This window comes from Hydra vulgaris, chromosome 13, assembly GCF_038396675.1.
Source record: "Hydra vulgaris chromosome 13, alternate assembly HydraT2T_AEP".
Lineage (NCBI taxonomy): Eukaryota > Metazoa > Cnidaria > Hydrozoa > Anthoathecata > Hydridae > Hydra > Hydra vulgaris.
In genome coordinates this window covers 24,404,452-24,429,892 of record NC_088932.1, presented here as the reverse complement: position 1 = coordinate 24,429,892, position 25,441 = coordinate 24,404,452, and the positions used below count along the sequence as shown (strand labels likewise).

At 27.8% G+C, this 25,441-nt stretch overlaps 1 protein-coding gene across 1 annotated transcript; it reads left to right on the top strand.

Annotated features, from left to right (window-relative positions):
* Positions 1 to 1,987: 1,987 nt before the first annotated feature.
* Positions 1,988 to 23,821, top strand: LOC101241542 (uncharacterized). The gene is made up of 2 exons (XM_065815018.1): positions 1,988 to 2,140; positions 22,928 to 23,821. Exons 1-2 carry the CDS (start codon positions 2,104 to 2,106, stop codon positions 23,683 to 23,685), a joined length of 795 nt encoding a protein of 264 aa, XP_065671090.1. The 5' UTR covers positions 1,988 to 2,103; the 3' UTR covers positions 23,686 to 23,821.
* Positions 23,822 to 25,441: the final 1,620 nt, after the last annotated feature.

Genomic DNA, 25,441 nt, shown 5'->3' with positions numbered 1-25,441 from the left:
CAACCATTGTAAATTTTTAATTAATTTTTTTCAAAAATGAAACTCCATTTTAACGCCTTTTTAATTGCTTATGACTCTGTGCTCTGGAATGTTTTTCATAATTAACACCGCAAGTTATTACTAATGTAGGACTGTTATTGTGAAAACATTATCAATTAGTCGATTTCTTGATATGAATTTTGTCCACCTAGCTTGTATGAAGCGATACACTGTGGATCGTCCATAAAGTACATATGCTCGGAGGGGAAGAGAAGGTCAGCAAATGGCGTATATGAGATGGGAGGGCAGTGGATCAATTATAAAAGAAAGGAAACACTAAATTTAAAAAAATATCGTAAAATGTTAGATAAATAGGTTAAAAGCATAGGTACTTTTAGAAAGGTGGAGGGTACTCAAAAAGCGTATTGCAAAATGTGTGTATGTAGAGAGGGGGAGGGGAATGACGAAAAAATTTTAAAATTTTTATAAAATTGCGTTTTTCTCGAATTATGTATAAGTATAATCGAATTATGTATAAATATAAATCATCTTAAGGCGCACAATGAGCCAAATTAAGTTAAAAATGGAAGAAATACCAAACTATTCGATATGCGCGAGTTCAATAGATATTTTAGATCAAAATAAGGATTTTTTGGTTCAACGAATTTAAAAATGGAACTGAATTCTTTTTATTTTATTTTGCATGCATTACCTGTACAACACGTACATACGCGTATAAACGCGCTTTAGAGAACTTAAACAACTGTAAACACTATTTTTATATTTTTATATTTTTAGTTTAAATTTTATGAACGAAAACATATTGTTATTATACCAACGCTTTTGCGAACACACAATTCTGCGCGTCAAACATGCACGTTAGCACAAAAAAAATTCTTTAACAACGCAAAAAAAAAAAAAAAGGTTCAATGATAGGGTAGATTAGGCTCATATTAGAGCACCATGGTAATATGAGCATACTTAAAAATTCTTAGATGTAAGCAGTTTAGTTAAAGTTGCTTTCTATTTTTTGAATCGACTTTATGTGGTAAATTTATATGCAGTAATTAGCGGGTAAATCTGTGACGCGAAATTTTGTTGCTAAAATTATGAAATTGATTATTTCATTAAGAAAATTATGTTAACTAAAAATCCAATCCATTTTCGTTAGAAAAACAATGCGTAGAAACGTTTAATTTTGACTTGATTTAAAGATGCCGTTTTTGTGTAATACGAGCATGCTCAAATTACCCAGTGTTTTTCATTGAAATTACCTAGTTTAAAATCCTAAAATAGCATTGGTTTTAATTGTTTTTTGAATAAAAACAAAACGCAGTAAAAAATTTTAATATTTTAGCAATACTAAATATTTTTCTGTAATTTAAATTCAAAAAATCTGAATTTTTATCGTTCAAATTGTCACGTGTCTACTTTTATATTCAATTAGATATATGCTCATTTGAAAAAGATATGTGTTTTATTAAAAATCAAAAGGTTAATTCCAATTAGAAGACCCTGTATAAACAACTGTTAGCTTAAAAACTACACTAAACTGCGTTTTGTGTGAGGGCAACTTTTAAAACATTTTCCCGGTCTACCATAAATAAGATAAAAATTGATAAAATTAAAATATTATTAAAAAAAATTTCTTTAAAGTTTATAAATGATGACCAAGTAAAATTTAGAAGTTTAAAAAGTTGTGACCAAAATCCCTTCCCTAAATTTAATTTTTTTTTTAAATTTTTTTTATTCCTTAGCACGGGATTTAAACTTGCTTCCAATTTAAAAATTATAATTGAAAAAAATCTGATGTAACCAAATAGTCGCAAATTCTTTTAGAATACTTAGGTGTTACGAAGTTATTCACAAACAAACTTAATTAAAAATAAAAATTTACTAGAGTTTTCTTATCACTTCCAACATTCTTACATATTATATCTACGATTGGTTTTTTAAAATATAATCTTAACTGGATTAAAAACTTTAAATGAACTTTGTACTATTCAAAGATAAATTAAAGTTTTATCCTAACTAGTTTTTAAAAAAAAAAAGGATTATTTTGTTAACTTTGAAAAAATAACTTTTAGCAAAATTAAAAACAACTTAAAGCAAGCATAATTAATAATGGCAAGCAGTAAACTTTCCCAACTCTTTGAAACAGGTAAGAAGCCAATTTAATTTTTTTTTTTTAACTTTCAACAATTTTTTGGAGATTCAGTAAATTAGTCTTTTGATTATAAGCTTAAACTTTAATCAATATTTTTTAACAAATCTTTTGAAAGAGAAATTTTTAAACAGAATGATATCATGCATCTTTAAAACGGTTTTTTAAAAATCCAAGTTCACTACTCTGTATACATTCTAAATAGTTTTAAAATGTTTGTCACCTAAATAGAACAAACCCAGTGGGCACGGTACGTTTTTTAAACGTTTTTTAGACGTTTTTATAAAGTTTAAACCTAATAAAAACGTCCAAAGAACGTTTTAAAAACGTGCTGTGCCCACTGGAAAACGTCGAATTGATATTTGCATTAGTGTTTTAACTTTTTTTTTTTTTATATATTTGTTTTTTTGTTTAAAAACAAGGCGGTGGGGCCCAGTTCTTTTTACAAAAATAATTAGCAGATCGCACCAAAAATTTAAAAGTGATATCTTTTTTTTACCAAATTAAAATATATATAGAATTTTATATTATTTTTGAGGCTTTTTAATTAAATGTTGCAGGAATGATTATAGAATCAAAATTCCGAAAAATTCTAAAATTTATTTTTTTCAAAAAGGTGGTTGAGGTTCATTTTAATCTGGAACTTGTTAGAAACTAAGTTTGTCCCTAAATAAAATTAAATTATACGACATACGACGTGTCGTATAATCATCAAACATGTCGTTTAACCATCAAATATTTGAGTTGTCAAACTCACACAACCAATTTCTTTTTTGACGTTAAAATATCTTAGTTATACTTTGAATGTTCAAATACAACCACAAAAACGGCTTGAGAAAAACAAAAATCTATGGATATGCGAAGTTTTAAAGAGCTCCTGTCAAAACTCGATCATTTTTTTTGAAAGAATCCCAATACTAAATTGTATTTAAAAATAAAAGAGTTATTTCAATAGCTCGTAGAAGCAAAAGCAGATAACACTGCAATCAATGGCAATAATAGTTAAAATAGTTTAGGATTGGTACGTATAAATAGTTTAGGATTGGTACGTATAAATAGTTTAGGATTGGTACGTATAAATAGTTTAGGATTGGTACGTATAAATAAAAATTAATCAATCACAAAACGATATATTGTCTTGCAACGTCTTTTTTATAAAAATCTAATGAACCGCTCCTATTTGCATAAATTTGCAATTTTTATGTTAACTGTTATTTGCTAAAACAATAAATAAAACATTTCGTATAATCTGGTAAAAGTTTACCAGATTATACGAAATTAAAAAGAAAGATTATAAGAAATTAAAAAGAATAAAACCCAATTTTACGAATCTGTTCCATGTTCTTATCATAAATAAATAAATAAAGATTAACTTTCAAAGATATTTTAACAATGTTTTTATTTTCTTTATTATTATTCATTAATAAGATTTTTAGCAAATGATATTAAAGAAGTTTGTCCCTAACGACGCCTTTGCAACATTTAAATACTTGGATTTTTAAAAACTTAAAACAGTAAGGTGCAGACTCTGGTTTGTTTTAAATATATTATACTTCAATTCTTAAGTCTAATCTCTGGTCTTTTTGATCAGTTTGCATCTTTATTTTTTATTTAACTTTTTTTCTTAATTCCTAACAATTTTTTCAAAATGAGGTTTCAATATGTTTAAAAAAATTTATTATTTTATAAAGAAACAAGGAAATAAAAATAAACGAAATTTCTCAAAAAGAATAAAACGCTAATGGCATTATTGCAAATAACAAAATCTAACAGTTCATCATCTTCTAAAAACTAAACATCTTATAAGTTTAAGTAAAAGCGAAATCATATTCAATCATTTGAATACATTTAATTCTAAAATAAATTAGTTCTTTTTTTTAATTTGCAATTCTTAAAAAATCGATTGTTGAAACTGCATACAATAGCTGCTAACTTTATCAGATGTTGATTTTAGTTCAAAATGAGTTTCACCTTTTTTAGAATTGAAATGGACGCGCTGTCACACATTAAACTGACTCACATTAAAAGATGAAACAAGCATTTACTCACATTAGGATTAAATTCATCACACATTATATTCAATGCTAAATTTGATACACAAAAAGTTCTCACTATATATTAATAGTTCACTATATCTTAATAATATTAGTGCAGCATATCGAAAAGTGGGTTTTGGTTGCGAAAATCTCTAAAAATTGCTTTCAAAAATTAAACAAATCAGTTATGGTTGCTTATAAAAGTGCTACAGAGTTAGTATGTTATTGGAAATTAAAGCCTCTAAAAAAGTTGACTTACCATACCAATAAAATATACCAAACGTATGAGTTTCAATCAATGATACCGGATAGAAAGACGATCACAGTTCATTGCACGGTGTAATTAGAGTAATTTCTGGAGATAAATATTAAAAAAAAGGAATATCAGTGCTGGAAAGTTATTTAAAATTACGAAATAAATCAAAAATTCTTATCAAGAAGTATGAAGTCTGCAGGCACAGAAGGAATTTCTAGTTCTCTGTTAAAAATGAATTTCTAATACTCTATTAAAAAAAATAATTTAATTTTTTATTGAGTTTTTTAGTGATAGAGATACTTCTTCCTTTTAATGATGTAAAAAGTTTAAATGCTTAAAAAGGTTTTGATATCACTCAAATAAAATTTGAATGTGTAGAGCACATGACTAAATTTAGTTAAAACACTTAAAATACTAAAACTCCTTAAATAAAAAAAGATAACTTGTCACAAAAAAAACTCTATGAAAAAATAATATGGAATTGCAGTTTGTCAATTCCTCAAAAACCTGAATGCAAAAAAAAATGTTTTTAAGTTTGTCCTATCATATTTCATTTCAATAATTTTTAAATCTAGAAAATCACCAGTTTTTCCCAAGGGGATTGAAAAGTTGATGCAAATATCGGAATCTCAATATTAGGGATGGCACTCTAACTTGTTTTGATGTAAAAGCGCGAATTACTTTTTAGCGTAAATTACTTTACATAACTCATAAAAAAATATATAATTTACTTACATTTAAAAGTAATTCGTTTTTTTTTTTGCATAAATTATATAACGTGTACAAAACTAATTACTTAAGTTAAGTTTTTTAAATGAGTAACTGATACTTGAAAAAGTAACTTACTTTTACAGGTAAAGTTATTTGCATTTTTACATTTACTTGTAAATGTAACTTTTAATGGTAAGTCGTCTAAAGTAAATTACTTTAAAAAGTAATATTGTTATAATAATGTAAATAATTTACATCGAAATGTAATTTACATTTTAAATGTAAAAAAAGTTACTTATGAAGTAAACTCGCGTAAATATAATATTTAAAAAACATTACACTTACTTTACAAAGTAAAATAAAACTACCTCTAAACAACAAATTGCTTTTACGTGTAAAAGTAACTAATTAACAAAAGCAGAAATAGGTTAGTAGCCATAATGAAACATTGGCGAAGGGGTAGGGGGTGGGGTAAAAGGAGCATAATTTCTAAGCTATGGGTAATTCATGCATGTGTAAACCTTGGCTAAGTGACTGTTCTTCAGAGCGCCCTTTTTCTCCAGTTTTTTTTCTTTGTATTTGCTCTTTGAATCAAGTATTTTGTTATGGTAATATAATGCAATATAACATTTTTGGTATCCGTAAGGACATCGACTGCTAGAACAGTTTTCAAAAAATTATAAAAAATTTAAACTATCTGATATAATGTATATGGTTAAAAGAGTGTTTATCAGATATAATTTTTTGTTGCGTTTTATCATATATAATCTATTTGAAAAAAGATGGTAAGGAAAGCTGTTTGATATTTTACTATAGGTTGTGGGCACCCTAATAACCTCCTTTTTGTTGCGTTGGTGTCCAAGCCGCACAAGGATAATTCGAGAAATAAAATCTTATTCAATTAAAATAATGTTTTAGAACAATCTTGTATTTTTTTTTCCAACCGTTCCAGACTACCTTCCAGACTAGCTGGAGCTATGAAACTTCTAGCACATGTGTAAATTTAATAAAAGTACATCTTAAAAATTCTTTCAGAACCAACTGGAGAACTCCACTTTTTTGAATCTCTTTTTTTTTTTGACTTTAATTAATTTTTCAGACTTTACTTTGATTTTACTTTATCTTGATAGCATTTGCGTAGTCCCGATGAGCATGCGTGTTAAATTTGTTTCCTGGGCAATGACGGTCATATCCTTATTTTTTTTCTTTAATATTTTGTTTTTCTTTAAAGTTGGGGTTTATAACTTTTTAGAAAGAAAGATATTTTGCAAAAAAGCTTTGAAAAGGCAATTTTTTGATTTATTTGTTATAGTATTAATTTTTTTGTCGGGAGGAAATAGGTTAGTGGCCCTGATAAAAATTTACCGTAAAGGAACCTGACATATTTGTAGCGACGCTGCTGCTGCTTTTTCAGCGTGGTTGTTGTCAGGGCCGTCCCGAAAAGGTCTCTCATTGGGAAAGGAGGAGGGAGGAGGTCGCATGTGTTTTTTGCCAACTAAAGAGACACACGCACACAAAAAATAGGGTTCTCGATATTTGACATTTGCTAACTATACTTCAAAACTCGCCAACTAAATGTACAAATGTGCTAACTCAAATGCATATATAACAGCTTTGGGGTAGGGGATACCCCTCACCCCCCGTTCGGGACGACCCTGGTCAGCCCTGGTTGTAACAACCACTCTAACAGAAATAAAAATTATTTTTTTTTGTTTGTTCATTTATTAATAGCTATTCATAAAACTGTTGTCTGAAATAAATTAAATTCAATTAGTCTATTCCAGACAACAATTATTCCTTTATTATTCTATTATCTAACAATTATTCTAGTTAGTTATTTTTAGAAATAACATTTAATTTGGTTAGATTGGTTTTTAGCAACAACCACGCTGTTATTAAAAGAAGCCAAAATACAAAACTTAGAATAAAATTACAAAATGCAGAGCCATTTCCAAAGCAAGAACAATAAACCAGACAATCTTTAAACAAACATTTTAATTAACTGATGTAAATAACATCAAGATTAATTTAAAAAAAATTATATAAAGTTAAAAAAGTAAAACTAAAAGTAAGTTTCATGCCATAAGTGTGAGAGCGATGAGTTTATAACATTTGCAGTATACAAAAAAAATAATCGTACACTTGAAAAAATGAGTTGTCAGCTAAAATATTTAAAAGTTTTTTTAGATATCTTCTCAAGTATTGTTTTAAGAATTTATTTGTGTATTGGTGAATTAATTGCTTTTCAAACCTTTTGAATTTTACACAATTGATCTAATGATGTATAAAATTGACTGCAAAAAAATAATCGTACAGTTCAAAAATAAAGTCAAATTGATCAAATTCCATGGAAATTAGTTTCGAATGGGGCCTCCTTTAGCCTTAATAGCCTCATTTAGATGAATTGGCATTGAGTTGATCAAACTTTGGGTCTCTTCTGTTGTTATGTTATCCCATGCCCTCATTATAGCTTCTTGCAAGTTGTCTTTGCGTCTAGATGCTCGTTTGCCAATTTTTCGGTCCAAAAAATACCACCAATTCTCTATTGGATTCAAGTCGGACTTTGAGATGGCTATTTTAAAACACTGATTTTATTTGTGTCAAAGCATAGCTTCATTTTCTCAGTTGTTAAGAAGCATAATCTAATTAGAACCGTTACTAGTGTGGCTGGTAGAGGACGAAAGCGCAAGACTACCAGTGCAATTGATAGAAATATCATTAATGTTGTCATTGATGTAAAGAAAAATAGATTTGTTTTGGCAGCTAAATTAGCTTTAAAAATTCAAGAAGATCATAACACTACAGTGACTCCTCAAACAATCAGAAATTGTATAAGAGAAGAAGGATAAAGAGGTAGAGTGGTTTGAAATAAACCTTTTTTTTAAACTTCTAAACAAATGAAACATTGATTGGAATTTGCATCGAAGTACTTAAAAATGCTGATATCAATTTGGAAATAAATTTTGTGGTCAGATGATTCAAAATACAATCTTGCCTCACCAGATGGAGCCCAAATAGTGTGACGAAAAAAAGGAGAAGTTTATAAATTGAGTTGTTTGCGAGGTAGTGTAATGCATGGAGGAGGAAATGTGATGGTTTGAGGTAGTATGAGTTGAAAAGAAGTGGGGAAATTTATATTTATTGATGACAAAATGGATGCTTCAATGTATTGTGAAATTCTAAAAGCTAACTTGCAACCATATACATAAAAATTAAGAATGAGAAGCAAATACATACTCCAGCAGGATAGCAATCAAAAACATACCGCTAAGAAAACAAAGGTATACTTTGACACAAATAACATCAATATTTTACAATGGCCATCTCAAAGTCTGTACTTGAATCCAATAGAAAATTTGTGGTATATTTTGGATAGAAAAATTAGAGACCGAGCATTTAGTCGCAACGACAACTTGAAAGAAGCTATAATGAGGGCATGGGATAATATAACAACAGAAGAGACCCAAAATTTGATCAACTCAATGCCAATTCATCTAGATAAAACCATCAAGGCTAAAGGAGGCCCCATCCAATTTTAATTTCCATGGAATTTGATCAATTTGACTTTATTTTTGAACTGTACGATTATTTTTTTGCAGTCAATTTTATACATCATTAGATCAATTGTGTAAAATTCAAAAGGTTTGAAAAGCAATTAATTCACCAATACACAAAAAAATTCTTAAGACAATACTTGAGAAGATATCTAAAAAAAACTTTTAAATATTTTTATGAATAACTCTTTTTTTTCGATGCATCCTTTAAAATTATGATTATTTTTCAAGTGTACGATTATTTTTTTATGCATACTGTATATATAGGTACATTTTTTTTTAACATTTTAAACTAAATTTAAGTTCATTAACAAGTCTCTAATGCCATGCAATATTCTCTTAGTGTTCAAAAACTATGACCATGTAAATTTTGAGCAACATCCCCAATCATTTAGGGGATTTAAAATATCATCTTTAATTAAGTTATAAGTTCGTCTGAAAATCAAATTATGTTCCTCATTCAAAAGTTCGGAGCGAAAGAAACTCTTTTTTCGTGAATAAGTAATCAAATGACGCGGACTTAAAATTTGTTGAACAAATAACAAACAAAATTAAGTTTTTATAAGTGACTTATTAAAATTAATATATATGTGTGGCTGAAATACCGAATTCTCCTGTTTTAGTATGTTATTTTAGAAAAAGAGAAATCGTTTTCTAAAATAACAGAAGAAATATTGCATAAATAACAGAAATTTTAAAAAATTTTATTTTTTTAACATATAAATGAAATGGTTTAAAAAAATATTATCCATGATATTATAAATTAAACAAAATGCAAGATTTAACTTGAAATTGATATAAATACAAGTATTGCGTGGTATTATACCATTTTAAAAGCAATGTAAAAAGGTTTCAGAATTTGAAAATGCGGCGATTCCTATTATCACCAAACGGATTAGAATTACTTAATAAACAGCATCTTTAACTAATATTATTATTAATAGTTACGTACAAATGAAGTCATTTAATGTGTTGTTAAAAACCATATTAAAGTCATTTAAAGACTCTATGGAACCAATAATATAAAGGTGTTTACTTGCGTAAATTTTGAGATGTAATATTAATGTAATTATGAAAACCAATTATTTTGGTTGATAAAAATACATTTGGTAGATAAAACATACTTAAGTACCAAACTTAAGTATGTTCTTATTTATATCACATTAAAATGTTCAGAAAAATGTTGAAACAACCACCCCTTCGGTTTGGGTGTAAACTTTATATAATATTAACCTATGAGTTTTGAATTTTGAATTTTAAAACCTTTCGACTTAAATTTAGTGTAAGAAAATAAAAAATAAAAGTTACTAATTTGTTGCCCTTACATTTGCGGTAGGGATGGTAAATGTTTTAGGGTCTTTATTTTCTAGGCTCTAATCACTTGATTTTTTCTCCAGGCTGTGATCACTTGATGCGTAGATTAAGATTTCTTAACCTACGTATAAATCATTGCTTAGCTACAGCTCGGATTATACATATATTACAAAGTAACGTATCAAATTATTTTTGGTCAGTAGACATATATGGCCAAGGTGCAAAACGGCTTTTAAACCTTGTGGCTCTAGGTTCAGTTGCTTGTGGGATCGTAAGTTTTGCTTATAATAGCCTTACGGTATCTAGGCCACTGATATTACACGCAGATAAAGATATATACGTGAAAAGTTCTAAATATACATGTCTATATAAAATTACCGTAGTTGTTTAAACCAAGTCTTTTAGAGGATATTCTTGAGCAGATAGACTTTTTTTGCATCAAAGTGACAAAAAATCTTTACAAAATAAAGCGTCCACTTAAAAATTTCGGGGCTTCTTAATCTTTAGGGCATGGTGTTATAACCCCCATAATTCAGGACAGGTTTAAACTTTCTCTCCTTAGTTTTTAAATTATAAATACATTTACGCAAAAGACTTGTTAAAAAGAACTAACTATTATGCCAATTATTTTCCTTTTACATAAACTGCTAACCATGAGCGAGACTAGGTTTTTTCGAACCGAAACGAGACCGAGACGAGAAGTTTATACTTCTCGTGAGACCGAGACGAGACGAGAAATTTAACAATTTTTGAAAACAAATTTATTAAAATCCAAGTAAAAAAAAAAAAAATGTAAACATGGTTTTGATAAATAAACACAAATGACATTTGTCAAATGTAAACAAATTTTTCAAATATTAATTCAGAATTTTTTTGCCAAACTTTTCCAACAAGACAATGTTTTTCTGATTAAGATGATCTGTTCTACTTTTTCTGGGTGTAAGCTGTATCTGGATGATTGGACGACATTTCCACCTGAGCTAAAAACTCTCTCTGATTTAGTTGAACTTGTTGGAATAGCTAAAATTTGTCTAGCTAATGAAGAGTTCTGGAATTCTAGTGTTCTGGCAATGTATTTGAATGCAATTTCCACCAATCAAGAATCGGAAAGTCTTTTTTGGCAGCAGGGAGATATTCATACTGGCACATTTCGCTCAAAATAGGATTCAGTTCAGATGTTGGCTCTTGTGTTTCAAGTCTGACGTTTAACTTGCGCTTCAGTTTTGAATTAGGGGACAAATCTGCTGAAAGGACTCTGGCAACAGGTTGGCACTCAACATTATCCTTAACCTGTGAGGCTAACCATTCTTTTGTTGTTTGAAATTTGAAGAGGTTCAAGTGAAGTCCCTTTAAAGCAGGATTTAAGTAGTTTGCTGCAGCACTCAATAAGTTTCCAGTGTGAAAAAGAGGAAATCTTTTCTCAATGCAGCTTTTCAAGTTTTTTGCATACAAGACACCGTAGCCATTTTTTCCATCCGTCTCAATAAATTGATCAATTTTGTCATGGATTAAAAAAAGAGAATCGGCGACAGTGTTAATTGTTGGAATAGACTCAGCCGACCACGTTTCTGTAGCTTCTTTAAGTGGTGCCAAAATTTCTACTGCTCCCTCGATTGATTTCCACTGTGATGCACTGATAGTCTTTGAAGAAAAAATATCTTCATTTGCACATAAGCTGATAATTGCACTCTTTAGATGTAGGACAGAAGCCATGCAATCCAGTTCACTATTCCATCTTGTGTCAACAAATTGGCGTAACTGTCTAAAATTGATTCCTTGAGCGTCTGATTCTGATTCAAGCAATTCAGCTGCAACTGTTGACTGGTGAGTTAAAGAAGCCAAATCTTTGCATGTTTGCAACGCATCATCCATTCCAGCAGTCATTCCAAATGAGTCTCGAACTGCACATCGCAAAATATGATTGTTGCACAAGTATTGGTCAAGGCGCTTTGACAATTTGACTGCAAGTTTCATGTTTCTTGCCTGGTCGTTCACGCAGTACATTGGCAAATCAGCAGTCAAATTAAGTTCTTCTAAGAAAGAATCCAGCTTTCCTTCAATTAAGATACCTGTGTGTCTAGCTGTCCTGAGCTCTAGACGTCCAAAGGTCAGAAGTAGATGCAGCACTTTTTAGATTTGGCGTAATCTCCGTTATTATGCTCTTCATTCCAGCTTGAACTTCTCTTGACCGAATTGAAAGCTTTCTTGAATATGTTGTTCTGTGATGAAGGCTCAGTTTAGGGTTTGCAATGTCAAACAATTTCTTGAAACCACTTCCTTCAACTGCTGAAAAGGATGCCAGATCAGTGCAAAAGTAATCCAGCATTGCAGAGTCAAACTATTTTTGAATGGAATTGTCTTTATCATATTTCGACTTTGTTTCAAGCATTTCGACCATGGTTCGTTGTTTCTTCTTAGGAGAAGGAAGAAGAGAGTCGTCAGTTTTTTCAGAATACTCAACGTAATCTTGTGTTTTTTTTCGAGGTGACGATGAAGTCCGCTTGTGTTTCCATTTTTTGTTTTCAAAGACTTTTTGCACGCCTTGCATTCAGCACCTTCAATTGTTTTTTGAAAATATCTCCAGATTTTGTTTTTTCTTGGTAACATTTTTGATCGTTGAAATGAGGCAAGAATATTTCTTTTCTATATGAACAATATGTGTCTAGTTGAATTTCACTGGTAAACTGATGAAATTAAGTCGAAAGTGCACCATCTTATTCAAAAAGTTTTTGTATTTAAAATTTTATATAAAAATATTTAAAATCTAATTTAAAATTAAAATTTTTTAATTAGATTTTTTTAAAAATCTAATTAAAAAGTCAAATTAAAAATCTAATTATAAATTTAATTTTTTTTTGTCAAAAACAAATTAAATTTTTAATTAGATTTATTGAAATCACGGAGTCAAAATTTTAATTAATTAAAAAAACAAATTATTAAGCATTTTGTAAATTATAATAATTTTTAATTTGGAAAATAATATAATATTTAAGTCTCGTTCTACTTCTCGCGAGAATTTTCTATTTCTCGTTTCTCACGAGAAGTCCCATTTCTCACGAGAAATGAGAACGAGACGAGATCTCGCTCATGGTTATAAACTGCCCTTTCTGAGTTTCCCATGGGTGTATATATGCCTTTTGCCTTGTTTTAGCTTTGTCTAAATTCCAGACCTTTGGAATGGTTGGCCAGAGAGTGAAACTCTCATGGAACGGAACTAGAAAGGGTTTTAATCATGAGCAGAAACCTATTATTTATATTTTCAAACTTTACAGGAAAGAAATATTTAAAACCGCGAAAATCAAATGTTGCGGCAAACTAAATGTTTGAGCCTTAAAGTTTTACTTTTTTGCATTACTTTTGTACAAGATCCTGTCAAAGTTATTGTAAAATATAAGTAAATTACTTACTTTATATAAATTACTTTTAATTTACTTTACAAATTATATAAAAATGTAAGTTTATGTAATTTAAATTTTATTTTATATAATTTATTTTTAATAAAGATTTGTAATTACTTTTAATATAAAAAATTCGTACTTAAAAAAATATTATTCTATTTGTAAATTTCATTTACATTTGGTAGCATATTACTTTTATGTAATTTACTTTCATATGCAAGTTACTTTTTAATATAACTTTTTTTTTAAATAGTTTTTTTATAGGTAAATGTAAATTACAGTTTGACTTTTATATTATGTAATATAATTTTCAAAAGTAATTAACTTTTAAATGTAAAAGTAAACAGCTTTTTCAAGTGACTCACTTTTACATGTAAAAGTAAATTACTTTTTGATGTAATCTTCTTTTACATAACTTTTTTTTGAAATTAAAAAAACTTACTTTATAAAGCAAAAGTCGTTTCCAAAAAAATAATTACTTAAACGGAAATGTAAATTTACATAAAACGTTTAAAATTACTTATGTAAGTTTGTACAAATAAAGATATTGTTTGTACAAATGAAGATATCATTTGTACAAACGAAGAAATCGCTACCAAAAAAATTGTATTAGTCAAATCAAAAACAAAGGCATAAATTGTATTAGTCAAATCAAAAACAAAGGAGAACAGCATAAAGATAAAAACAAAGGAGAACAGCATAAAGATAAAAGATAGCAGTGAGTTATTAAAACTTTGAGAAGTCGAAGATCGAGAAAAAATAATCTGAGTGTTGACGAAAGATCGAGAAGAAATAGTCTGAGTGTTGACGGAAGAAAGCGAGAATCAAAGTTAGAGCAATTTCGAAGCAAAAGTATAAACGTTGTTTAAAGAAACACATGGATTAAAAGGTGCAAATATTGAACGGACGCATAGGACTGAAACAAGAAACGTTAAAAAAGTCTCAACCTTAATTTTGAAATTAATTGATTATAAAGATAAGACAAATAACTTTCATAAATTAAAGGGAAAAATTATTTTCATCGATAAAGAATTTTGCGCGGAGAATACACAAATCAGAAACGAATTACGGTCACCACCACCTTATTTTTTCATAAAAATAAAAGGTGGAAAATTTGCGTCCATGTCATAGAACAAGTTAATCGTTCACAAACGGATTCCAGAATAAAAAAAAAACATTTTTTATTTGTTTTACTTTAGGCGGTTATTTCTCTTATTTATATTAGTTTATTTTTCTGATTTTATTTAACTTTTGGAAGGACTACTTTTAATATAGATAGTTCAATAAAAGACACCAAACAATTAAAAGGTTTATAAATTTCATAAAAGTTTCCATTATTCCTGATCAGAATGAATTATGAAGGAAATATATTTGGTCTTAAAAAGAAATCAGTTAAATAAATGTTTTAATTCAAAATGTGATTTAAACAGACCTTTTAGTTTGGAATCAGAAATAATAACGTTAAAAAAATCAGAGCAAATTAGTCAAATGGCAAACATAAACAATCAGAAAAATTTAAATCAACGTTTAAATTGATTTTTGTTTTTCACAATTTTTTTTTCGCAAAATTCACGTAATATTTATATTCGCCATATTTTAATTTTTTTAATAATATCTATTAAGATATATAATATCTATTTAATTATCTTTCAATATAGTTTTTATAAAATATATAGTTTTGAGGTGCAAATATGATGCCTTCTATACTATAAAACTCTTTTTTTTTGGTATTACATTTAGTTAGATTTTTTGCTGAGTTTCTAAAAGATGTGGTCCGCACTAATTTGTTGATAACTTTTTTTATTTTAAAGATTTTAAAGTGATTTTTTATTTTTTAAAGATTTTTAATTTTTAAGCACTCTTTTTTTTTTTTTTTTATCTACTTTCTTTGCAATTCTTTTAGTTTTAGGTCTTAGTATCTTTTTAACTGAAAATCCTGAAACGTCATAACGTCATAACGTCACGCTTTTTTTTACGAAAAAAAAAAAAATTTTGCTAAAGTCTTGTGGTCTTTGTGTCCACCATGTTCGATATTTCATTTTTTTTTAAAAAAAAGAGAGACACGTTCTCTATTCATTTGTTTTTCAGAAAAGATTTACTGTAAATATGATGTCTTCTATCCCTATTATATCATTTTCAGTATAGTGTGTTTATTTTCATTATTTACAATTATTATATATTAAGTTGCGAGAGTCATACCTATTTTCAAATCAGAAAGCATTTCTAATCCTGAAAATTACAAACCAATTTCAATACTTCCTTGCTTCTCGAAAATCTTAGAGCGAATTATATATAACCGAATTTTAACTTTTCTAAATATAAATAATATTCTATATAATAAACACTTTAGATTTCAGCCAGGGTATTCAACTGACCATGCCATTTTTAATATTGTTGACGATATATTTAAAGCATTTGACGAAAGTAAGTTTACCATCGAAGTTTTTATAGATTTTAACAAAGCCTTTGATACAGTAGACCATAGCATTCTTATGAAAAAACTTGAAAGTTATGGAATTAAAAGCATATATTTAGAATGGCTCAAAAGTTATCTAAGCAATAGAAAACAATACATAGCACACGAAGAAGGAAAAACTGATTACTTGACTATAACTTGCGGTGTTCCCCAAGGCTCAATTCTGGGTCGACTGTTATTCCTTATTTATGTAAACGACCTCCATAAGTTTTCAAACATTTTAAATTTAGTTTTATTTGCAGATGACACGAATTTATTTTATTCTAATGGAGATGTCAACCTTTTATTTAAAATAGTAAAGTAGGAATTTTTAAATCTAGCGGAATGGTTTTAGGCAAACAAGTTGTCCTTAAATAAAACTAAGTATACTTTTTTCATAGAATTCACGATAAAGAAAATATTCCATTAAAAGTTTCTGATCTTTATATTGGTAACTCTAAAATAATTAGAGAGTCATCATTAAAGTTTTTAGGAGTGATACTTGAAGAAAACCTGACAAAAACGTTAGAAGATAAAATTTCAAAAAATGTTGACATTCTATACAAAGCTAAGCAATTATTAAACTAAAACTGTTTAAAAATCTTATATTTCTCCCTCATACATTGTTATATAAACTATGCAAATATTGCATGGTGCAGCTCTTATGTAAGTAAAGTTAAAAAAATTGCTTAGTAGATAAAAATACGTTGTCAAAATTATTTCAGGTGGAGGTCGTTTTACACATTCTAAAGAACTATTTAAAAATCATCACATACTTAATGTTTTTCAGTTGAACCTTTATCAAATTCTTATATTTATGTACAAATTTCATAATAAAGTAACTCCTATAATATTTAATACACTTTTCAAAAAAATTAACCACGAGTACTCTAGAAGATTTTCAAGTTGCAGTTATGAGCAACCTAAAATGCACTATTTGGTTACTAAATTTTCTATTGCCATCAGAGGTCCTAAATTATGGAACACTTTGTTAAATAACCAGCTGAAAAACTGTTTTTCACTTTCTCTATTCAAACAAAAACTCAAACAAAAACTTCTTAACGATGTAAATGAAATAAATTCTTTTTAAGATTCTTTTTTTCGTCTTCTTTTTTTTTTTTTTTTTTGTTAATTTTTTAACTACTATCTTATTAACTGGTCTTTAATTTAATTTTTCCTTATATTCTCCTATTAACTTATTTTTAATTTTTAGGTGTTATTATTATTATTTTTTTTTCTTTTTATCTTTTTTTTTGATTTTCTTTTGATTATAGATTAGTTATTGATCTTAACATTTTATTTATATAAAACGGCATTGTATTCTTTTTTTAATGACGAACTAAAATAAAATAAATAAAATAAATAAATATAAGTAGAAGTATCAACTTCCTTTTCTAATTTATGTAATATATTATGTGATATTGTGTGTGCTTTATTTCTTATTTAAAGAGGAAATACAGTCTAACTTTTTTTTGCTTAGACTGATTGAGCTCTTGTGGAGCTCCTGAAAGCAGAATGAACCTTGTCTACAGAAAGCAGTCTGCTCTACTTTTCATCTCCATTGTTGCAATTATCAACATATTGTTCCATCATATCGATAAGCCTCTCTTCTAATTATGTTCGCATTTTATTCGATTATTTTTTAAAAACTTCAAACATAAATTTATTATACCAGTATTCAGGGGCGCCGAGAGCCTTCACGCTTTAAAAGCCATTATTTTATCTCTCTTGTTTTTACCTAATTATAAATGTTTAACTTCGCCATGTTTTCACTTTTAATGTGTTTAGCCAAATTTACTTAATCTAAGATCAACAGCAGCTTGATTCAGAATGGCACTTGTCACTTCTGCTTAACATTTGATGAAACCTGCCATAATAGCAGGTAAGCTTGATATTGTAAATATCCATGTCTGTTTGAAGTTAAATTTCTAAATACAAGTTTTTTTATTGAGATCATTTAGATTAAACTTTTTTAATCAATCTCTTTTTTTCTCTATATGTAAATATATTGAAGTAAGTTTCTTAAAAAATAGAAATGACCAAGTTTTCCCAATTTAATAATAAACAATTTCTTTTTTTTAATTAGATCTCAGCCTACATTTTTTGCCCATTTCACTCAGGTTTCTCTTGTAAACTTTCATTGCAATTTATTACTATTTATCATTAATACCAACTTTGAAGGCATGGAAAGAGTGATTCAATTATGCTCAAATTTTTTGGATGTTAATTTAGACAAATTTGCTTCAAATCTAAATAATTTAGTCTTGAAAATTCAAAAATTTTCTTTTCTGAACACCCCTAATGTATATATTTAAGAGGTTCTGGGAATATTTCGAGTTGAAAGGAAACATGAAAATTTATTCGACATGCTGAAAATAACTTGGAAAAATAGCAAATATATCAAAATTTTAACTGGGTAATTTAATTTTTTAAATATAAAATGGTTTATATGCAAATATATAAATAATATAAATATTATTTATATATTTGCATATAAACCATTTTTTGCAAATATATAAATAATATATATATATATATATATATATATATATATATATATATATATATATATATATATATATATATATATATATATATATATATATATATATATATATATGTATATATATGTATATATATATATATACATACATATTAACGAAGAAAAAAAAACTCTTTCTATGGTACTTTAAGTTTCATATCTATACGGCAATCATCAGCCATTGGATACAAAATCAAAAACAAAACAAAAAATCGCTAAAAATTACAAAAACTGTGTAGTGAGATCTTTAGATTGCTAAGACATACTTGATGGCAACCAAAGAAAAAACAAAATATAAGCTAATCACCGGTGACAAAAAAAGATAAGAGGAATTTTTTTACGTGCATTTTGAAATCAACTCATTTCGTTTATTTAACAAGTTATCACCTTTATATATAAAAATAAGGAATTTTTCGTATAAGCAAAGATTGCAAATTTTTGATGAAGCGTTATAAGGATTGCAACGTTTTACAATTTTCTACTTAATCAAGGGTGTAAACATTTTGTCTTTTATGTCCCAAATTTCTTTAGACAACTCGGTATCATTTTTATATTTATTAATGTTAAAAGATTTTAGGTGATTAACATACCAAAATTTGAATGGAGTTTCACATAAGCCAAAATATACTTTTTCTTTGTAGTCAGGTTTATTTGACGACATGGTGGCTTGATAAACGATTTTCTTAGACAAGCACTAATTGTTCATGGGACAGATAGATTTGTTGACACAGTTGTAAGTTTTTCCCTCACCTTTACCTTGGGTATATAATATCCTGTGATTGTGCGAATTAATGATGGACTTGATGTTTCTCCCTCATCTTTATCTTGAGTATATAATATTCTGTGATTGTGCGAATTAATTATGGACTTGATGTTTGGCATACATGAGTAGCTTATTTTAATGATTTCGATTAAATATCTTTCGAAGTTTGTGACCAACCGGAAAGTGCAGGTCTAACGTGTTTAAAAAACGACTGCCTATTTTTGTTGCAACATTGTACTGAAATGTGGATTGTACCATATTATGTTTCGCTTGTGATTTTTAAATGGGATCGGTTTTTTATTTGAATGGTAAACGAATTGCAGATAAAACCTGATTTAAATAATGCATCTTGATAAGGAGGAATGGATTGTTTAAAAATATTTTCGTTAGAAGAATTGGTTGACAATCTTAGTTCAATAGTTTGAGGAAGGCTTTTTAGTATACTAGGAAGGTGGTTAGAGTCAGCATTTATATAAATGATGGAAATGCCAGGCTTGCAGTAAGTTGGAAAGAACTGTCATTAAGATTTAACGTTAAGCTCAGATAATTAACAATTTTAAAATTGCAAGTGATGGATATCAGAAGATCATTATTTAAAAAAATTTCACAAAGTGCTTTTTAATTTTTTCCATCTGTTGGCCACTCCGATTCGTCTCTATACAATCCGAATTCATCTTTATTGTAAGACTGTGATAATTGAAACAAGATAAATATTCCAACAAACTCACAATCTTCTGCGCTATCAAAGGCTCCCATGGTGACATCAGATAAACCTCCACTTTTTTTAATCCAAGCTTCACCATTGTTTAATAAAAATGATTTCCTGGCGTGATATATTAACTTTTTTTCATCTTGTTTATAATTAAGTATTTTTTAGCAATAGTTATAGCATTGTTCAGTAAATTTTCATTAATTAAAGGATAAAAATCAGTTATATCGAAAATTCAGAATTTTCGATATAACTGATTTATATTTAGAACTTTGAAACTTATCTATAACGTTCTGTGAGTTTAGCCATTGATTTATGCAAACTTTTTTTCTAAGATCACAACTTATTTTTGATAAAATAACTTTAGAAATTCTTCCTACTTCGTTTTTTGCAGGATTTAATAGGCAAACTGTAGGGTTGTTTAAAAAATTATCTTTGTGATACTTTAGAGTGAAAAAACAATTGAAGGTGCCATTTAATTATATTCTGTTGAAAACATCATGATTAGGTAAAAGATGTTTACCTTCAATATTTATTCGATCTTTCAGATTTTGGTCTGCCTTTTTATATGTAGTTGTAACGGCGTTCTTAAGGAGATGGTTATACTCTTTTTTGGAAATTCTGTACATTTTGGAGTTTTATCGGCTTTAGTTTAAGTTTTATGTGATTTGTGCAAAGTTTATATTTCGCTAGATAGCTTTTCTTGAAACTTGTTGTTCACTTTACGAAGTTTAATATTTTAAACTAGATTAATTAAATCATTTTCAAACATAGTCATTTCTTTTATATGTGGAGGCTATTTTGCAGATTTAATGCCATAGTTTTCGGGTTTGGATGAATTAGTTTCGTCAGAAAGTTTGTTAAGAAGGATTAATGCATTCCACCATATTCTTTTTATGAGTGCTTCAGTCTTCTCCAGTAACTGTAATAAGAATTCTTTTTCCGATGGAAAAGGCATATTTTTGACTGAGTAATTAAAGACTGAGTAATTAAATAATTGACTGAGTAATTAAAGACTATTAATCAATTAATTATAGAATATTAAATTGATTAATTAAATTAATTAATTAAAGACTATTAAATGATTAATTAATTGACTGAGTAATTAAAAGTTTTTGACGAAATAATTAAATATATATATATATATATATATATATATATATATATATATATATATATATATATATATATATATATATATATATATATATATATATACAAAAATTTTTGTCTTTTATTATAAATTTATTGTTTTTATTTATATAATATATAAAAAAGAAAAATAAACACAAATAAATATATCAATAAAAATACTATACTATAAATTACTATTAAAAGTAATTAATAGTTTAGTGTTTTACTGTTACTATTAATTTCAACAAATCGACTATAAATGTTAAAAAGCTTGCATTTTGCAATCAAGTGGCAATATTTTCTCCTTTTGTATGTTATTCTGCAAATTAATCAAGTGGCAATATTTTCTCCTTTTGTATGTCATAGTTTAAATTGATGTAATGTTTATGCAGCAGAATCTTGTATTCAAATTGTAAGATTTTTTGGCACTATACAAATTTTATACAATATATTTAGTAGTAACCCACAAAGGAAATATTAAAAAATAAAATATTAAAAATAACACTGGGAAATATTACAAAATAACACTAGATGTTTCTGGCTCGCTATGTCAAATACACGCTGGTCTGCAAGAATCGAAAGTGTCTAACCATTTGCTGAAAAAATTAATGCAATAGATTCTGTTTTGGAATTAAACGGACACTTGATCAGATCTTAACCGAGTGACCCGCATGACGGTTCATAAATAATTTTGAATATTTCAAACCATTTATAGCAATTGGGGAAAACTTTAAACTTATCTTTGAAATGTGAATAATTTCTTAAGTTAACGCATCAAACCGTTTGTTAATTGCATTTATAGATCGCTCAAAAATCAATTTTAAAAAATAACAAAAGTAGATAAAAAATATACTGTCATAAATGAGATCCTTGATATTTTTTTCAATGATAGTGGAGAAAATTTTTTTTGTTTGATCACCACTATAAATGTCTCATTTATTTAATATCAAAAACGATATGTTTATGTATTTCTTCTTTATTTGTTTAAGGTTACATAGAGAAAACTATATATTTTTTTTAATTTCAACATGATATATTTTGATCACGTTACTAAGATAATAAAATTTTTTTTTATGTTTTTTAATATTCTGAAAGCCAACTCTTGGACAAAAAAAGCAAGGTCTTATTTTAAAATTCTGACTAGTACTCTTTTAATTGATCATGATCCTCGATCGTTATTTTACGCGCAGTCATATAGCTGTTTTTAACTCAGTCGCGAAAGGGTTAACGAAATAAAAAACATGTGGAATCTTTTGAACGCGAAATTCTTTGCGAATCGGAAGACTTGCAAAGCTCTATTATGAAACTGTTTAACATTTCTGTAAACATTTTCCTAACTTTAAATATTTAAAGAACTTAACAGCTTTGACTTTTAAAAGATTCAATTAACTTTCATTTTTAATTTTTAGAGGCGAGAGAACGCTTTTGGCGGTTCTGGAAACAGAAGAGTGGAAATTAGGAAGCTTTTAAGGCGGCGCACACACAAACATATATATATATATGTATATATATATATATATATATACATATATATATATATATATATATATATATATATATATATATATATATATATATATATATATATATATATATATATATATATATATATACATATATATGTGTGTGTGTGTGTGTGTGTGTGTGTGTGTGTGTGTGTGTGTGTGTGTGTGTGTGAGCGCCGCCTTAATATGTTCCTAACTTCCACTCTTCTGTTTTTTGCACAAAACATTCATTTTTAGAGTTGATACACATTAAGATATAATGTATCCGATTTGAAAATAATTTTTTTTTGAATTCTTATTTATTTTTTCTGACGTTAAAAAAATATTTGATTTGTAAAAAAAAAAAGTTGTTTAATTTTTTTTTTTGTTCGCAAAGTTTTTATAACTTACACTTTCTTACTATTCAGAAAAGAAGTTTCCCGCCACACAGCTGAAGTTTATATTGATTGGTGCTAGTTTACCACGTACAGGAACCCAATCTCTGATGGTTGCTTTGCAAATGCTTTTACAGGGAAAAGTGATGCACATGATACATATTGGCCAATATGAGGATCAGTTTTTGAAAATATTCAGCGGGGATGCAACCGATAACGAGTTCAAAATTTTTTTTTTAGAAAATGGTTTTTTAGCTGCAGTTGACGCTCCGTTTTGTTATCATTACAAGCAAGCTATGCGAGCTTTTCCTGAAGCCAAAGTTCTATTAACTACCAGAGATCCAATAAAATGGAGCCAATCTGTGAGAGAGAATGTATACAAAGTTTATTGCGTTTTAAACAGCTTTCCAACTAATCTTTTTCGCTTTAAAATATTTGATCAATACTTGTGGCCTACTTTATACATGGGTAAAAAGTTTAGTCACCTCTGGCATTTCATGGACAAAGTTAGAAAAGGAGAAGAAATATCTTATTTTAACGATTACAATAAGGAGGTTAAGAAGGCTGTACCAGTAGAGAGGTTGCTTGAGTATAATGTCGCTGAGGGGTGGGAACCTCTATGTTCGTTTTTAAATGTTCCGATTCCAAACTGCAAGTTCCCTCATCTTAACGAATCAAAAGATTTTCAATTAATAATTCTTTCCATAAAACTTCGATCCTGGATTTTGTTTGCAGAACTAATAACTTTACCATTATGCATTGGAGGATTTATTTATGTTTTAAAACAATAATTTTGCATAGAAATAAATAAATTTTACAAATAAAATGTCATATTTAGACCACTTTTTTCAATTTTGTATTCTTTGTTTCGAAAATACATTTCACCTAAAATGTTTATGCTTGAGAATAACTAATTTAGTTATGAAATTTTTTAATTTTTTAAATTAAAAAATGCTTTACGTACGTTTTTATGTGTGCTTGTATGCGTGGTAAGTATGTTCTTTCATTCTTTCTGTTCTAACTCTTTTTTTTTCTTTTTTTTTTGCAGTTTTAAACATCGAAGTATATATACGCTTACATTCAAAACTTAAGTTATATATATATGTAAGTTTAAAAGTAAGCAAAAAGACTTAGAAAACGTATAAAAGTTAAATTTTTATATAACAAAATTGTTAGAGAGTGTTAAACAAAACGCGACAAACATGCAAACATTATTAAGATCCGTTATGCAACATTTTATCTTTTTACAATATTAAGCATGAATCAAACAAAAGTTAAAATGAATTAAATTTAAAATAAATTGAATTAAAGACAAAATGATAGAAATAGATCTATTTTAGAGGTAAGATGGTAGGATAATCAGAAAAGTCATTTAAATAGTTAGGAAACAAGACAAAATTAAAATGGAACTTTGTGGTACCTCAGAAGTTACTAAAAATAAAGAAGAGTGTTTTTTAGTAAGAATAACTTTAATAGTGCAATTAAAAAAGAATGGTCTAATAACTAACCCAGATACTCCATATGAAGCTTATGAAGAAGATCAAGATGTCAGACTTTATCAAAAGCTTTTGATAGAGCTATGGCTCTACCTAATACACAATAAAACATTTAATCTGTTATTATTATTAACAAGTCAATAGTAGAGCATACTTGTTGATTTTCAATGAATTATTTTTTAGACTCAAAATAAGATATTAAATGTTTAGTAATAAAAAACACAAAGGTATTGCTAATAATAATAGCGTAAAGATTGGTTAGATGATAATTGGGAGTGCCAGATCTCCTAATTTTTTAGAAGTTGGAACCACTAATTCTATTTTTAAGCAGAAAAACATAATTTTGAAAAGCACTTGGTAAATAGATTAAACATTTAAGTAATAAAAAAGTTTTTTTTAAATTTATGAAAATTTACGACTTGATTTTTTTTTACAAAACTTGATATTCAAGTTGAATACATAATAGAACGTGCACGTAGAGTTGGAACAAATGATAAAAATAATACTATTAAAAAAATACAGAACTATTGTTGTTAAATTTTTAAACTTTGAGGACAAATCAGAAGTACTTGATAATAGTCACATGCTTGGCCTGGGTATTTACATTCGTAAAATATCACCCATTCATCGGGAAACTAGATTTGAATCCACCGACTATTCCTTTATACGCTTTTGTTTAGCACCACTTCATTATACCACTATCTCATTGTTCTATATAACTCTCCTTCTCTTTGTTTTGCTCTCCTTCATCTTAAGATTGTACTCTTTTCGATATAATTTCTGATCAAATTGACCAAGCTCTTTTTCTTTATCCTTCAGACAATATTGTTGTTGTTGGTGACTTTGATGCTCATCACACTGAATGGCTTGGTCCTAGTGTTAGTGACTCTGCAGGTGTTAAGGGCCACAAGTTTTGCCTTTCTCAATCTCTAACACAATTAGTCAGCTTTCCAACTTGCTTTCCAGACAATACAAATCACTTACCCTTTCTATTTGACTTACGTCTTGTTTTCGATCCTAGTCAGTGCTCAGTTTCTCCACATTTACCTTT